Below are 18,315 nucleotides of genomic sequence, written 5' to 3'. Positions count from 1 at the left end.
TCATTGCATCCAGATATATGATAAGTAGCATTACACCTACAACAAGCCAGGACTATTGACTTTGTCAACGGTTTTGCATCAGATAGCACTGGCTATGAATCTGTAGTATATCATATTGAAAAAGCTTCAGTTCTGAAATTATGAGACTGTGAAAGAACTATAACAAATCTCTTTGAAGTTACAGCAAAGCCTTTGCGCAGTGGTAATTTGAAATTTTTGTTTCACCCGGAGGGTGAGGGCAAAAATGGAGAGCCTGATAGACCCGTCTCAGCACCTGCTTTTAAGAACGGCCAGCAGGACCTGGCCCGCTTAAGGATCGTAATCAATGTATGAGGCTGGAGGGAAGGAGGTGAACCCGTGCAGCTCCAGGGAAAATGTAAATCACACACATTCTGTGCAGAACAGCGCGTGGAGCCAATCGCACTGCGTTAGCTCTGATGTCCGCTTCACACAGTTCTCTTCGGATGTGTCTGCGCGCACACCCTCTTATATCGATCGCCGCCCACATCACGGAACACCGGTGTGACCATAACAGGAGCACACGCGGGACGGCGCGTGAGCGCTCCACAGTGCCAGGCTGGCGCAGGCGCATCAAGCAGCAGCCTGAGGGAAGCACGTACAGACGAACGTCAGCGGTCCCTGCTGATGGGAGCCAGTGTCTGGCTTTACATAACAGCTCTAGCTGACCTGAGAGTAGGAGCGAGGCGTCACCTGCAGGGTCCCAGGACCAGCCCGGCACTCGCGCTCTCCCGCGTGGACTACCCTGCTGTCACAGCCAGCCATCGCTGAGCACCAGTACCCCCGCCCAGGCTGCTGCTCACTGCTGGCAATCTACAGCCTTTTCCTCTGCCTCTTTGTAACCAGCCCATGCCCGCCTGGTTGCCAGCCTTCACAGCCGCGGCTTCGCTGCCCATTTGAAGCCCCTGCTCGCGTGCGCTGCTCCGGCTGGTAATCACCACCGCCCTCATCCTGCCAGTCCTGTGGCCCGATCAGCATCTCTTGCCCACCTGCACAGGTAGCGATCCCCAGAGCACGGCAGTACCTATTTACAGCCAGTTTCGCTGCCCGACAACACCACTACCCATCTCAACACCTACCCCCGCTGTCCTATACCACCACGCCCCAGGTCCCCCATGCCCCCAACCCCCTCTCTCCATCACCTCTGCGCCGAGGGCGAGCCCCCCACTGCCCATCACCGCGTCCCAACAGCCGTGAACTGCTGCTTGCCCGACCACCAGCGCAGCAGCGGGCAGAGGGACTGAGAGCGCTCGACAGTGCCAAAAGTTGCAGGAGACCGTACGGACCCTCGACGCGCAGAGCCCTCACTGCCCCCCACTATGGGGGTCAATGCGGTGCATTGGTTCCGCAAGGGGCTGCGACTGCACGACAACCCGGCGCTGCGGGACAGCATCAAGGGAGCCGACACCGTGCGCTGCGTCTACATCCTGGACCCCTGGTTCGCTGGTTCCTCCAATGTGGGCATCAACAGATGGAGGTATGTCACCCCTGGGAGGGGAGTTTGGGGAGGGGGTTGGGGGAGCAGAATGTTTGAGACGAGAGGGTGGGGCATCTTGTAGATTTTATCAAAGGTGGGCTGTGCTACCTGGGGAGGGAAGCAGCCGACAGCACTGGACTGGGACGGAATATAGGCTCTGGAACCAAAATCAAAGAGACCCCGTTAGCTTATCAGATAGCTGAAAGTGTGGCTCATTGCACATCGGGGCGGTTTCGAACTTGAAAAGCCACATTGTGATGGAGTTTTGCAGGGTATGAGAGACTGCAGGCATGTGTGCTTCTTGCAGGCAATGGTTGTGGTCCTAGGGAAATTAACAGTAAAACTCCCACCAGACCTTAAAACTGACCCCAAACTGCAAAATAACTGGTCCGCTTATTGGCCTGTTAGGCTAGCCCTTCTGGCACTGCTAGATAGCCCTGTAGGCCAGTCCGACTCTGACAGCAGCTGTCGCATGTGCCGGTATTCGGGATTCTTTGGGGGAGCACAGAGCCTAGGTGTCTCAGTGACGCAGAGATAGCGACATGCGACCCCCCTTCCCCACCCCCCGTCAAAGTAGCCGCTCGTGCACACAGACTGGGGTCAGAGGCAGAAGGTAATACAAAACTTTAGGGCCCCTGCAGAGTGTGTTAAGGGCCCCCGAGTTTCGCATATTTCACGTATATATTTATTAGCCTTGGGCAGGGAGGGGGATCCTGAAGGGTGGGGGCAAGGGTTAGGGTCCTTATCAGAGGCGCGGGGCACCCCTGTACAGTTCAAACGTTTCCCCACACATTAGAATGGATTACGACCAGGAAAGATACAGGGGTATATACATGGCGCCCTCCAGCGCTCTACCCTGAATGGATCAAATGATTTTATGTATTTTGTGGTCAGCCTTTTGGAGGGCTTTACGCTCATTCGTATATTACTCTGATGTGAGTGACTTGGTACGAATAAACACCTAGGTAAACACCTGAGTATTTTTGTTCGAGTTTATGTGGTCGTGCATTCCCAGAACCGTCTTCAGAACGGCAAGAACTGATCTTCACACCCATTTTTTCTTATAAAATTGAATTCTACACAAGGCAATCCCATTGCGCATTAAAATCTGTTACCCTTCAATAACCCTCATTTTCACTCCTTTTTATAATTAACTCTTAAATACGTATTTGAGAGTTTGAGTTTGGTGGGGCACGTAGTGATGGGCTGAGGAAGAGGTTAAATATGCATGGTATGTTCATCACAATTCGAAAAATGGGCAATTTTGGGTACGAAATGGTGTTACAAATTTGCTTTTGTTTATTAAATAATAAAGCTCAGCCAAGCAATTTATATCAGCTAATGCGGTTACTCAATCCAAATGAACTCTCATTGTTTATTTTCTGAGGTTAAAATGGCTGCTATGGTCCTGCTGGCGTTCAGATTAGTAGTGTGCAGGTTACAAACAGATGACTGTAACAAGTATTTTAAAGGCACTGGGCTATCGGAACTTGTGACCAAAAGATTACACAGATCCAGCCGCGGTCGGTAGTAGGAGTAGCTGCAGGGCGGTGACGTGGGGAGGGGGAGGGGCAGGGTGGGGGGTAGTAAACTATGGATTACGGAGGTTTACAGGTAAATTAACATATACATTAATAAAACGAATTTTTTTTTGCGTGCACTGCATCGCATTTGTCTCGGCACAGAGGTTCACTTGCAAAGTACAAGTCGATATAGGGGTACGTTCTGAGAATTCTGTGACCGTTTCAGTATTGGGATTCCAGTGCACACTGAAAATCAAGATAGAGGTGTATTATGGGAGCGCTGAGGGTGTGTCCAATACCACACTAGTGTGTACTGTGAGTCAGGATAGAGAGCACTGAGGGTGTGTCTAATACCACACTAGTGTGTACTGTGAGTCAGGATAGAGGTGCATTATGAGAGCGCTGAGGGTGTGTCCAATACCACTTTAGTGTGTACTGTGAGTCAGGATAGAGGTGCATTATGAGAGCTCTGAGGGTGTGTCTAATACCATACTAGTGTGTACTGTGAGTCAGGATAGAGGTGCATTATGGTAGCCCTGATGGTGTGTCTAATACCACACTAGTGTGTACTGTGAGTCAGGATAGAGGTGCATTATGGGAGCGCTGAGGGTGTGTCCAATACCACACTAGTGTGTACTGTGAGTCAGGATAGAGCTGCATTATGGGAACCCTGAGGGTGTGTCTAATACCACACTAGTGTGTACTGTGAGTCAGGATAGAGGTGCATTATGAGAGCTCTGAGGGTGTGTGTAATACCACACTAGTGTGTACTGTGAGTCAGGATAGAGGTGCATTATGAGAGCTCTGAGGGTGTGTCTCAGGGTTGGATTTGGATCAAAAATACCTTTGAAAAAGTGGCCCACATTTGCGGATTACACCTTTCCGCAATACACTGCTTCAGTGTTTTAGTTATAATGAAAAGAAGGGGGGGGGGGCTCTTTAAAGACGCATGTTTACTTAACTTCACTGAGATAATAAATGCAAATATTGCCAGGACTAATTGTGTAAGGATTAGATTACAATGGTGAACTACACCTGATTATAAGTGAGGCCCCTTCTTCTCAGGCCCCCTTCTCCGTCTCCATCTACATTCATTAATGGGCCTGCCCAGCTGGAGACTGGGAATAACACCTTCGTCCCTTTCGTAAAAGGGAGGTAATAGAGGCCCATCTGCTCCGTAAAGGCCGTCGAGCCTCTGCTATGATATACGAACCCTTGAGGAGTCTGACCAAACAAGAACCCAATAGCAATGGGACAGTTCTCAACAGAAAGCACCCCAGGCCATCAAGGACTCACTCCTGCATGATTTGTGGTCGCTGGTCACAAGTCCCTCCTGTCCATCTCTGCAGGTAAGGCACCGCATCTACCCCATCCTCCTCGCTGAATCAAGAATCCCTTCAGTTTTTCGACGAGCTTCAGCATGTCATACAAGTCTGGCTGCAACATTCTGACTACCGCTTGAGACATCCGCGGAAAGGAATGGCAACCCACCACCACCCAAGAGACAGTTCATAGAAACAAGTAAGCTATGTTGTTCATGTGGCTTGCTCTAAACCTCTATTGCTCAAAGACACGGAACTGAAAATATCTCCGAATGAATGTCTATAGAAGGGAGAAGAGGCAGTAAAGTGGAAACGTTTCTATCTCACACCAATGGAAGAGATGATGAGAGCGCTATAGGGAGTGTACAGTGAAATCAGCACCTCCAAGAACAAGAGCATCATTCCACATTCACTAACACACCACATGGTCAACCAGTGGGTTGCTAAAACCAAGGCTAAACGTAGGGAAGGTGTTTGGTTCCCTGGCATACTCACACTAGTAGACCAGAGGGTGAATGAATGACACTGGAGCCTACCATCAGCGACTACAGACCGGCCGACTCCGGTAAAAATGGAGGAAGCATGCGCTAAAACATGGACGGCCGTCAGTCTACTCCAAGACAGGAGAAACTTACTGGTCCTGATGTACTATTGCACAATATTCTTTGTTGCCGAGATAATGCAATTAACAGCCTTCTAACAGGTGCTCCAAAGGCTAGAGGATATTTTTAATACCGTCGGTTTGCAACTATTCTGCAGGCTGATAATGGACCATCCTTGTACAGATTGGAATTTTAGCAGAACATCAAGATGCTGGGCTTGCGACTCTTACATTTGCATTTGTGTTTCTAAAGTGGAAGATTGCCAGAAGGACTAAATTAAAGAGCAAGTCAATTTCCTGTGAAAATAACAACGTTTTAAGAAGTCCTGCTTTTAATGGTCAGAAGAAGAGGATTCAATTTAGTTGGTTCTTGGTATGCAAAGGATCAGCCCCTTGGAGGGCCTTCTTTATTTTAGGATTCACGAAGATAGACCAGAGATGAGTGTATGGTCACGTCCTAACGCCTCGACCCAAAATACAAAGGCCTTTAAAGATAATAACCTTTTTCTACCAACATCCACTATAAAGAACATAAGAGTACATAAAAGATGACTTTACATAATAGGCCAAGGAGAGCACGAGCTGCACAATTCTGATCCAAATGTAAGCGATGTAGAGCACAAGAAGGGAAAACAAGAAAAAGGCCATTTGCATAATCCAGGTGAGAGCTCATCAGGCCTGAATTAGAATAATGTGCTGTTTCTAGCAAGTAAGGAGGACTTTTCTTTAAAACTTCCAAGCAACAGAAACTCCTCCTGTTAGGATGGGAAAGCAGTTGGGGGGAGAGGGGGCACTGAAGTCTTTGGGCGCCACAGACAACTGAGACAGTCCTACTTTGGATTATGATCAGAGAGTGTTTGAAATTGCTACATTTACATAGCACAGTTTAGGATTTGCTCCTCTTGAGTGCTGAATTTTGGGAGAAAGTGTGCCGCTGTAAAAATTATTTTGAGAATGTCTCAGTTTACAAAAAAGTTTATATCTTTACAGTCATGCTCCTAATAAATACACCATTTCATATTGGTTACTTACTTTGAGTCATATTTGTATAACGTTGAACCGCTTTATGTGATTAGTTTGTTCACATTATTGCGAAATTTTATTAAACTTAGTAAATACTTTTGAATTTGATCACCACTGTTATTTACTACCCAAGTCATTGGCACTCGTTTTATCAATCTCGGAACGATGAAAGACTGAGTGTTCTGTCAGGATTCGAACCTAAGACCTTAAGGATATATATCAATTCTATAATAGATGCACGGCAAGGGGCAATGGTCTGAGATATGTAGATACGACACAACTCGTACCATGCTCAGGGCCATGGTTACTCATTAGCATTGCTTAATTTGTGAACGATTAAGCGCCGAGGCCCACAGTTTTGTTCAGAAGCCTGAACACTCCCTGCCCCTTTATCTCACCCTTTCACATTCTCTTTCACCCATGCTTTCTTTCTTTGCCTCTGTTTTTCCATCTTTTCTGTTCTTCCTTATTTCTCCCTTTTGTGTTTTTCTCCCTTTTGCTCTTGGTGAAGGCCTAATGGGGAAAATTAGTGGTGCTGGTCCCCAAAAATGAATGCCGGTGGAAACCACCTGCAGCCCCACATGCAACCAGCGGCTCAAATGAAGTACTGCTAATTTAGGGCTATGATGTGAGCCGAAGATGTTATAGAGGTAGATACCAATGAATGTGGTTGGATCTCTGATAGCTAAACTCATTTTTAGGTCTTTCCTAAGGCGGCATATGTGCTGTAATTTGCAAGCTATTTTATTTATATACAAGGGACTTAGAGGCCGCCTATTTCATATCATCGGTTGGCTTCATTGACACTTTCATTTCCTTGATTAGTGCAGGCCGAGAGCATGACCCAAGTACTACTTCCTTTCAGTGCCAAGTGTGTTTCCACTGCTCGTGTGCTTAAACGTGGTACATTTTAAAAATTTTAGTGGTAGGGTTCCGTAATGCATGTGTTTGCGGGCTGTCTCCCCACACCCACTTCATCTTGTTGTTGCTCCTTAGTTATTACTTGCTCTATTATTGTTGCCCTGTTGTTGCCAGCCCTGTCGTTTCTTGCCCCATTCTTGTTGCTTGCCCTGTCTTTCTTGCCCCTTTTTTGTTGTTGCACTGTGGCTGCTTACCCTGTCAATGTTGCCCGTTTGCTGTTGCCCCCTCATTGCTTGCCACCTCCTTGTTAGCCCATCCCCCTCCTCCTGTGTTCTTGCTTGCCACCCAACTAGCCCCCTCCCGCATTCTTGATTGCCCTCCCCCCTCTTTTTGTTGCTTGTCCCCTCCCACCAGAAAAAACAAGCATTGAAAAGCCAATAGGTCTCACCTATGCACGATCTATTGGCTTTGTTAGCAATTTTTTATCCATGCTGCACAGCAGCTGCAGCATTGTCAATTTTTTTGTCATGTTGCAGTGCAGTGTGGCTGTTGTTCAGCAGGGTTGAACGTTTTTTAAAAAGTGCAGGAGCAGGCCTAAAAAACATGGGCAAAGTCAAACAGTTGAGCTATTTGGCTTTGTCGGTGTTTTTTTACCATTTTGTACAACAGTGAAGCTTTTCTTTTTTTTTTTTTACTTTCAGCCATGCTGCACAGTAGCCACGCCGCAGTACAACATGACAAAAACATTGATAAAGCCAATAAATCTAGCACAGGTAAGACCTGACTTTAGCAAAACTTGTTTTAGGCGCACTGAATTCACAGTGTTGTAGAATACATGCACATGGCTGTAAATGTGCGCCAGGTGTAGCTGGAAATCGAGGTGATTACGCAAGCACACCGCCCTCAGGGTTGCGCACGTCCTCAGTTCACCGCCGATTGGGCGTGGTGCGGCAGCTGTGCTACCAGCGCGCGTGTCGGGAGCTCGTGCAGCTGCCTCTGAGAGGTACAGGCCTGATGTCCCCAGGTCACCTTGTCTAACCAGCTGCCTGCAAGATTCGCGCAAGACGCTGGAAAAACCAGTGGCACCTCTACATATTATCGTTTAAACGTAATTCTCTTGTCCCCTCTGCAGCCCCGATGGAAGGGACACACCTCACCTGCAAGTGATGGTCCTCACATTTTCAATGGGAGAGTGGGTAGCTGTGAACTGTGACATATTCATTATTCTTCAGACTCGGTTAAAGCAAGGGCTTCTTGTTGCTAATTTGACGTGTTTACTGACATTGTTATATCTTGCATTTAGATCTGTTACTGGTAACAATTTGTACTCTCTGTTACTGGTAACAATTTGTACTCCTGGTGAAAAGAAGGATTTTGAAGCAGAATCTTTCACAAGTGCATAACATGCTAATAACTTTTTTATATGAAGTACTAGCAGTATTAGGTACTGTTTGGTACTGAGTACATGCACTTTGCATGGGAGAGTACCGGCTCTTCTCAGGAGCAAACAGGTACTCTAAATAGTGAGTACCCGCACTTCTGTACATCCATTTAAAGCACTGAGTGTGAGTGAAAAAATCCTGAAGGACATTGCAGTGACGTGTTAAGCTCTTCATGAGTGCTCTGCAGAGGCCTGTATTGTCAAAGGACGTCAGCGTCCTAGAAACGAGGCAGCGCCTGAGAGAGGAGACCCACTTACTCGGGGGGAGGCACGGTGCGTGGGAGAACGAACAGAGAACCAAGTGATGTTTTTATTTTATTTATATTCGTGCGGTATCCTGTGTTTCCCCAGTTCCGGTATGTGAGCTGGTGCATGGAGCGTGTGAGGTCACTGCGTCGAACGTTCCAACCCCTTCGGTTCCGCCAGTGACTAGTCCAGGCAGAGAGTAGTTCTGGAGGCTGAGCAGGATGCAGCTAGCTCCTGGTGACGCTTCTGCCGGAAACATGAAGTAAAGTGAAAAAAAAAACGCACCTGGCTCTGGTGATTCTTGCATCATTTGGATTACAACAATTCTGGAGCATAGAGATCTGGTGGAGCAGAGGTTTCCCTTTTTTAGGTTTTGATCAATGAACGGAGAAAAGGGCTATAGCTATGGCAACCCTCCTTCCACCATTGGTTCTTGTGCCATGCAGGATGTATGGAGCATTGCTATTACACTGGTGTACAGCCACATAATTGCTGCATTAAGTACACTAAGAATCCGCCGAGGGAAATATAGTCTCTTGTTCATGTCACAATAGCAGACATTTCGGGGGACAGTAACATGGCCATTTAGGGTGGCAACTTTCCATTCTCACTATGCATGACACAGTGCGCTCATGGAGACACTAGGACACTGTATAGACACTGTGTACGCGTGTGGACACATTGCGCATGCAGAGCCATCAAAAAACGCGTGGAGCAGCAGGAGGACTATGAGTGGCAGAGCAATTTTTTGGAGCTTCATTCCAGAGCCCACTCCTCTGAATTACATATTTCTAAAAGTCTTTAACTTTGCTGGATATTGAGCGTGTAGAGTGTGATTGTCAGTCTATTTTCCAACTCCTGGAGTAAGTTTTGTCTGATCGCTATTGGCAACGTTGGAGAGACCAGTTTAGAAAATAAATATCATCCAAATGGAATGAAATAGTATTGAGCCCCGAAACACCAATTGTAAATCGCAGTAACTGCCACGGATACTGCCCAATAACACCCCACAACCCCAGGACTGAAAGACGTTTGTCTTAAAATCTACTTCTGTCTTTTCTCCATTATATAAACACAATGGGGGAGGGAGGAGCTTAGTAATTGGCACAGTACAGACATTCCAATAAAAACACAATGACTGGACTCCTAACGGGCTGGGCAAGTCACTGGGTTTGGCAGATACCATCACTAGACTTAACAACTAATCCTGGCTTTACCACTTTACTGACATACACACTGTATTAGAAATCTGGGCAAAGCCAAAAATACAGTGACATTTCCCTGGGAATGGTAGTCCCCTGACCTTTCCACCGTAATCATTGCCGCCCCACTTGTAGTCTAGTAGAATAGCTGGAAACTTTGGAACCTGGAGAAATGCCCAGCCTGCCTAGTTATCCACATTTAAGCCTGCCTACTTATCTACATTTGCGGGCTCCTTGTCAATCAACTTTTAAACATATTCTTCTTCCCCAATTATTCTTCTTTCCTTATTTTTTTTTAAATGTAAAAGGTGTTAATAAGTTTCTAATTAAAACAAGCATTTGCAATGCAAATAGGTCTCGCATTTGTGAGTTAGAGCTACTGATGTTGTAAATTGCAATGTTTTTTACCTACATGTTTTATTTTTGGAGTGAATGTATGTAGTGTGCAAAATCCCTTGGAAAGGTCCTGAACTTCATAATAAATATATTGAAAAAGACGCAAAGTGTGGATTGTGTCGACAATTGTTTGGCACGTACCTCATGGGTGAAGTGTCGCCACACATGCACACAGTGGTGCTTTACTTATGCGAAACTCATTAATAAAAGTAGTGCTTGCAGACTAACCAACGCGATCGGGATCGAAGCATGTGAATCCGAATCCCGGCTTCTCTTTCATTTTCTAGACTATTTGACTCACTCTCCTGCGTCTTGGTTATCCTCCAAACACTGAGAGGCAATGAAGTTTGCCAAGGGGGCGAGGGGTAGGGGAGTTTCGGGGGTACATGAAAATGTATTCATTGCCTAGTTGTCAAAGGTCACCCGGTGCTATTAGTTTAAAGTGTGCAGTTTTCATTAAGATATTAAGAGTACTTTACTCGCATCTATGAGAAAATCAACATTAACTAAACAAAATGCCAGAATTCGTGTCAGTTTTCACAGTGTTTTAGACAGTACTGGTTGCTTAGTTTCATTACATTAATTTTGTATTTACTCTTTTACACAGCATCCAAAGTAGATTACCTAACCCCAAAGCCCCGAGTTGTTTAATGACCCATAGAAGGTAGGGTTTTACAGTTGAGCAAATGTGTCCAAATATAATTTTGGTAGTGCTATGGAATGATCAGCCAATGAGGTACTCTATGAGCAGGTATTTAACTACACGTTCAAAACGTACGGTATTGTGGCTGTTGTTTGTTTGTACACAACCACCTCTCTGAATGTGTTAATTAACACAGATCTCCATCTACCAGACAGTGCTCACAGAGGGGCGACTAAACCACAGAACAAAATGTTATTCATTTGTCCTGAGTGTGATGGCACCTGGAAGGCTTAGGTGCCTGCCCGGAGACGCTAGGGATCCCAGCGCTTCTACAGACTCTGCAGTGCTCCTCTGCACCAGCAGGGCACAGCTCAGAATCTGTCGTGTCTGCTAAGAATAGGTGAGGGGGATGAGGTTGGGGCATGCAGGAGTTGCCAGAAGATTTCCAGGGTATTGAAAGTGATGATTCTGACGTGAGGCAATGGAGACTGACTTTGTCTGTTTGTCTGCACCAGTCTATTTCTCTGCCATCTACTGGGCTCACTGTCATGTATTCATTCATCTCTCTTTGTTAGAGGTGCACGAGCCAATATATTAATTAGCAGGTAGAGCCAGCCGGAGACGAGCCAAGCGTATACGAGCCAGTGGGCGAGCCGTGAAAATGATCGGCATGTTAATCATACAGTAAACATGATGTAAATGTGCGATAATGTCTCTTCAGAATTCAAAAGAGTGCATTTCTTTAGCGCGTCACCTCAGTACACAAGATTATAGCACTGAATTAAGAGGAAGTTATTAAAAGTGCTTGTTTTAAGCATGAGTTAAAACACTGCTGCTCCTCCCGCCCGACAACAATGCCATTTGTGAACTAAGCGGCATCAGTTGCCATGCATACCCCAAATGTTGCCTAGAGTCTTATTATATTTAGAGTAACATTAAAATCTAGTTCATTAAACACGAGAAGTGTTTGTACAGCACGCACCTTGAACTCGCATATTTCAAGGTGGCAATGATAAAGATGAAAATGGAAGTGCCAGCAGGCAAGAAAACATGAATGGGAGTGGGGGAGTGGAGGGGAGGGTGAGAAGTCACAGACTGAGGGAGGGGGCGGTTGGATGGGGAGACAGGGAAGAAAATAGTGTTAGGAGTAAAGGGGCCAATAGCCGTGGAAGGATACAAATGATGAATGAGGAGGGACTAACAAGCCTCAAACCAATCGGAAGCCAGCATTTAAGACAAAAACCAATGGCCAGAGAATGGGCGGAGCTTCCACGAAGCTTCCACACTACAGTATATACTGCATGTCTTGCAAAGCGATGGCAGCGCATTCGCGCTGCAACGATATAAGAGGCGTCAGTTGCCATGCATACCCCGAATGTTGCCCAGAATCTTAATATATTTAGAGTAACATTAAAATCTAGTTCATTAAACACAAGAAGTTTTTGTACACCACGCATCTTGAACTCGCATATTTCAAGGTGGCAATAATAAAGATGAAAACAGAAGTGTCGGCAGCCAAGACAACATGAACGGGAGTGGGGGGGGGTGGGGGAGGGTGAGAAGTCACAGACTGAGGGAGGGGGCAGTGGGGTGGGGAGACAGGGAAGAAAATAGTGTTAGGAGTAAAGGGGCCAATAGCCGTGGAAGGATACAAATGATGAATGAGGAGGGACTAACAAGCCTCAAACCAATCGGAAGGCATCATTTAAGACAAAAGCCAATGGGCAGAGAGTGAGCGGAGCGTCCACTAAGCTTCCACCCTACAGTATATACTGCATGCCTCGCAAAGCGATGGCAGCGCATTCGCTCTGCAATGCTAGGCGAGACCTAAACGAAAATAGTGTTAGGAGTAAAGGGGCCAATAGCCGTGGAAGGATACAAATGATGAATGAGGAGGGACTATCAAGCTTCAAACCAATCAGAAGGCAGCATTTAAGATAAAAGCCAATGGTCAGAGAGTGGGCGGAGCTTCCACGAAGCTTCCACACTACAGTATATACTGCATGCATCGCAAAGCGATGGCAGCGCATTCGCTCTGCAACGCTAGGCAAGACCTAAACGAAAATAGTGTTAGGAGTAAAGGGGCCAATAGCCGTGGAAGGATACAAATGATGAATGAGGAGGGACTAACAAGCTTCAAACCAATCGGAAGGCAGCATTTAAGTCAAAAGTCAATGTTCAGAGAGTGGGCGGAGCTTCCACGAAGCTTCCACACTTCAGTATATACTACATGCATCGCAAAGCGATGGCAGCGCATTTGCGCTGCAATGCTAGGCGAGACCTAAAAAAACTGGAACGGACATTACCTCTTCAGAGGACAGAGAGACAGTGTCCACTCTCATGCTCTGTTCAACAGAATGTAATGTGGTGGTAAACTAATAGCCTTTGGGACAAGCAGTACTTCTTTACAATCTTGGGTCTCCAACGTTGCCAAACTGTCTGATCTTGGGCAAGTCATACTCTGCCTGTGCCTCTCTCCCCTGATCTGTCAATATGTGTTCACTTTTAAAGAGGCTTAATGGAAGAAATAAACACCAAGGCAGGTTCAGGGCATGGTTTTCATTCGTACATTCAGGATTGTTTGACTGCAGGTGTCCACTATTAAATGCGAATGTGTTTCTTAGCTGTGTTATGTAGGGCACGTCCCATGCTGAAGCTTCAGACCACCAGCCACAGACAAAAACTTCTCTTTCACAGCTTATAGAGCGTTCACGTGGAAGAGGTGTGGTGCCACGGCCAGGGCGACTGACTCCGGAATCTGGGGATCACGGTTCAATCCCCAGCGCCGGCGGCAGATTAGCCCAGCACCATGTGACTCTGGGCAATAGCTTGCTTAATCTTCCCGACGGCCGCCAGCGCCTAGAGACCCTTACGGGTGATTGTTTGCGCTTTACAAATGTGGATTATTATTATTACATAGTGAGAGGTAGATACCTTGAGTTGTCCTGTCATTCTTCTTCAGAACGATTCTCTTTTGCTGCAAGCTACAAAAAGCAGGACATTTGATGCCCCATAGCAGCTGAGTGTAGGCAATGGTACAGACCACCCAACTGTGGCCACTCTATGACATTTCCATGTGGTGGGCGATGGGCATTGTGGGTCTTTCTTTAAAATAAGGGTTTTGTGCCTACCTGTCCTGGGAGGGCTTTAAAGGTTGTGTCCAAATGTTCAGCTTTGGGTTCCAGCATCAGCGACCACAGGTACTTATGTGACAAGCAGCGCCTACTGACGCAAACACCTTTTCTCGCACTGCACAGTTGTCGATAGGCAATGTACAGGTGTAAATGGCAGCCACCATTCGCCTTCTTCCCACTGTATCTCAGATATTGCGCCTGGATTAGAACACGACACGCAAGTGAGGTGGTTGCATTCACCACCACCCTACTGTATCGCAGCACCTTACATCCAACAGAGAAATATTAATCAGGAGGGACTATTGTAGATATTACTTGAAGAGCATTTATTTTGTGGAGTTCATACATTTGAAAGGTGGGTTCAGGTAGCACACTTCTTTAGGGTTTCTCGTACAATGGCCTTGCTCTCTATACCCTCTATTATGTTTATTTGTTTGCCTGCATCAGTGTTTTAGAAATGGCCACACACTCTCCCCTCATGCTATTGGCTATTTACCCTAATCGACACCTTCAAGAAACTGCATTTCAAGCATCTGTTAGTCCACTTCACTATGTGGTTTAAAGAACAGACTCTCTTGCTTTTTTCCCTGACAAATTAGAAAGGCCTGCTTAATATGTGTAACCCAATGGCTTTGAAATTGATGGGACTACGGACAATGGTGATGGGAACTCTAATTTTGTACTGTGCATTTGTTAACTTCTCTACTGCCTTTGATTTTGTGTTTTCCATGTCAGACGCTCGAGGCACGTGCTGCGTTCCCTAGTGTTCTTTCGCTCCTCATTCATTCCTGCTGTACAGCTCTCTGAGTAAGGATTAGATGTGGGAATGGTCTCTTTGCACTGCAGCCAAGGCCAGCTGCATGAAAGGCATTCAACAACTTACCATGCAGCCGAGTTACCAAACTCAGCGTTGTTTGCCACTTCAAAGAAGGAACGTGAGCGGAGACCCCTTCAGCTTGAGCAGTCAGAGTGGTGTGGACTCACAAAACCTCTTTAAATGAAAATAAAACTTAGAAAAAGTGGGGTCCTACCAGTCACTTTCAGAAACACTGTTGAGGAGTGCGGTCTGTAGCTTTGAGCCACCCAAGACCATTCCCTGAGAGTTTACTTTGCCGCCCACTGTTCAGGGTGCATTTGAAAACTCATTTATACCCTCCTCCGACTTGTATGTCCCCGAACACCTGAAGGGGCCAGGCCCCAGCACCGTAAGGCTGACATCATCAACATGTTTAACATATACTATCATCCCGCAGAATACCCTGGGCCACATCAATATGCCACACCCATTGACATCTCTTTGCATTGCTATTATGACCTAATTAAATTAAATCAACCTATCTTGTTCTAGAAGGCACCCTTAGGTGGCCCTAATGGTATATTTGGTAAAGATATAAATTAGGTTCATCTCTGCTTTTTTCTAAGTGCGGTACATCTGCGCATGTCTTCTAACTTACTCGAGGTAAATCCCTCTATATCTAAAATCCTTTTAACTCAAGTCGAATCCACAACTCCTAACTCTGCCTTGCATGCATGATATATCCTAATGCCAGCAGGTAATTATGCAGTCATTCAAAATAGTTTATTCTGAGCATAATTGGTTATAAAGGCACACATTTTTAGTAATTTGGGGATCTCACTGCACTCTGATCTCTCCTTGAACCTGCAAACAGCTGCGGAGATCAGAAGTTGCTTCTTTAGCTTTGTATTTTGTGTTGCTCTCTGCTCCTTTGAGCTTTTCCTTATCGTGTATCCACAGATAAAACCTCTACTACTTCTATGCTGTGCCAAGGACATGGTATTTATTGTGGCCTTCCAGCTAATTTCATCAGCAACTTCAACATGTTTAAAAATCTGCAGTTGAAGGCAAGATGGTTTTCTGCCTGGTAACTCTGTTATGTTGCGTTATTTGGCTTTATAGGATTCCCAAAACATTTTTATTACATTTTTTTAGGTATGGAACTACTTGTCTTACTCCCCAAAAAGTTAACGTTAGCTGTATGATTGAAGAGATCCTTGTTCACCGTCATATTAAGATTAAAACAAGACCCTAAGCTCTACAGACACATTCGCGTACCATGCACAAGTCTACCCCAAAAACAGAAGTCATGCCCAAACAGCTAAGTAGAAAACGATGCCACCAAGGCAAAAGTTGGATGGACTCAAGGACCACAGAAACTAGAGAGAATTCTAAGCAAGTTGCTGGTGCCAAAAACCCAGAAGAGCTTGGGCACACACAGCGAATTGTGACTGACTTGCACCGTAGAGGCGCCAGCCTGTTGGTAAGGCAGATGTAGTCACAGCTGAATATGGATCTCTGTTTGAAGTTGCTCCAGAGGTGAAAGAAAAAAACTTCAGTTAAGTTCTGTGAAGTCATTAAGGGCATATTTTTCAAAATCAGCATACTTTAGGCAAATGTATTTCAACGTGCATTTTTTTTAATTCTTCAAAGAAGAAAAGTTGGAAGAACCCAAAGGCCCTTCTCCATGAAGCAAATACATCAGACTACATCTTCTATAATGAAGAGCGTCTTCAAAGGAGATTTGAAATCAGAGGCCCAAGCAGCTGCACCCCGAGGAAAGCTGTGGAGCAGAGCGTTCTATCACAGGCCCTCTGAGTGGTCCACATCCTAAAACAAATTTGAGAGGCATTGGCATTGACAAGAGCTGCCTGCTTCTGACTGTAAAGGGATTAGATCTCTTCCACACAGTGCTGAGCAGCACTAGAAAGACTAGCTTTGCGCTTTTTTGTCTTTTTCTGGCCAAGCAGCTCTTCCTCTTTATGGAGCAGCGTCTATGATCACATTAACATTCTGAGAGCCTGGGAGAAAGATATGTGCTCTGGGAGTGTACCGGGCAAATGGGAGCATCGGTGCCATATCCTTTTTAGGTCTCGCGAGCCAAAGGCTCGAAGAGACATGTTATATCTGGGTTTTTCAAAGTGCTGCCGTGGCCTAAAGCTACAGTGCACGTGAACATGCACGCGCGCAGCGCCATGTGTCTTTCCTCTGTAGCGATCGTAATCACGATCACTTTCACTTTCGCGGGCTCCTTTGTTGCTGTCATTCCTCCCTCCCTTCTCGTTACTCACTGCCCCTTAGTCTGCGCTTAGATGTATAACCCCAACCAGCAAGCCTCGCCCGTGTGCTTGCATAACCATATTTTTTTATTATTTCATTTTGCGGCCGTGCGGCATTACTTTTACAGCCGCGCGGCCAATGCTTGTAATGTTGCTGGAATATGTTCGGTTTTGAACAGCTGGCTACATTGGAGGCTGACAACATCTACCTACAAACAATGAAATCGATTTGTGATTAATAACAATTAGATCTGCAATTTGACTCAATTTTTGTGTATGAGGAAGGCATTCATTAAATCACCCAAACGTGGAAAGATGGCGCAGCTGTCGATTTCTCTGACTATGTTGCTGTATGTATGATAAACCAGTCTGTTTGATGCCAGCCTTCGATCGTTTAGATGAGCAGTGTCGCGCTCGCGCCTCGTGGAAGGATACCGTGGTTTGCTGTCAGTGTCACTGGGTGTGCAGCTTTTGAGATTCCTCTCAGTACAGTTTGTCTCTGCTCTGTTGTCTCATTTCCGTGCCGAAGAATGGAGATGAATAACTAATTTTGCTGCAGAGAGTTGCCTGCTCGGAATCACAATTCCTCCTGACTTTCTTGCTCCGAGCCCTTAGTTGAAACAATGCCGCGCGCTCTGTCAGACTAAGGAATATTTCTTGCTGGTGAGCCAGCCCACTCCCCACCCCCACCTTTCGCACCTTACCTGAAGCAGCCACCCTACTGCCATTTGCTACCTTCTAGCAGCAGGTAGTAGTAAGCGGCAAACTTATAGTCTTGCTTTCAAGGTTTGACATGGGAGGCATTACAGCCAGATACTTGCTGCAAAACATCATAAACAGGGTGCTGTATCTTTCAGAGATCCTATTAAAAACTGAAACAATTACACTTATCTCTCGACAGGCCGGGGAGAGCATTTGTTTCTTTGGCCCCTTGCCCGCCGTGTATTTTTTATCACTAGACGGATGCTTCTCCGGCTCTCTAAAACAACCTTCGTCCGTTGCCCCACCCCTGCCCCCGCATGTTTCAAGTGCCCTCTAAGCAAGCGAGACGACATGGCCGCCGTCTCGTCGAGAAAATAAGCAGGTTCGATGTTTTGTCTCCGAACGGCACCCCGGAGGAGCAGACCACGCTGCCCCAGTCAGCCCACTCCCCGCCCCCACCTTTCGCACCTTACCTGAAGCGGCCACGCCAATGCCATTTGCTACCTTATAGCAGCAGGTAGCAGTAAGCGGCAGTGTTAAACTCACAGGAAACCTGCACAAAAGGACCTGATAATTCCAGGGTATTTCGATTATTTTATAGGGGAAGGTTAACTGTGACACCCAAATGCTCATGGGGTCGGAGGGGTTGGT

General features: G+C 46.1%; 1 protein-coding gene across 2 annotated transcripts in view; it reads left to right on the top strand.

Moving 5' to 3' along the window:
* The first annotated feature begins 607 nt into the window (after positions 1–607).
* Positions 608–18,315, top strand: part of CRY1 (cryptochrome circadian regulator 1) — a 130,060-nt gene continuing 112,352 nt past the window's right edge. The window contains exon 1 of one of the 2 annotated variants that reach the window (XM_085652551.1): positions 608–1,495. In XM_085652551.1, coding sequence (XP_085508677.1) covers positions 1,338–1,495 — 158 coding nt within the window. In that variant the 5' untranslated portion in view covers positions 608–1,337. The remainder of the gene's footprint in view (positions 1,496–18,315) is intronic. The other variant, XM_085652552.1, reaches the window with a different exon arrangement.

This window comes from Triturus cristatus, chromosome 4_1 (assembly GCF_964204655.1).
Source record: "Triturus cristatus chromosome 4_1, aTriCri1.1, whole genome shotgun sequence".
Classification (NCBI taxonomy): Eukaryota; Metazoa; Chordata; class Amphibia; order Caudata; family Salamandridae; genus Triturus; species Triturus cristatus.
This window is presented reverse-complemented; position numbering and strand designations above follow the sequence as displayed.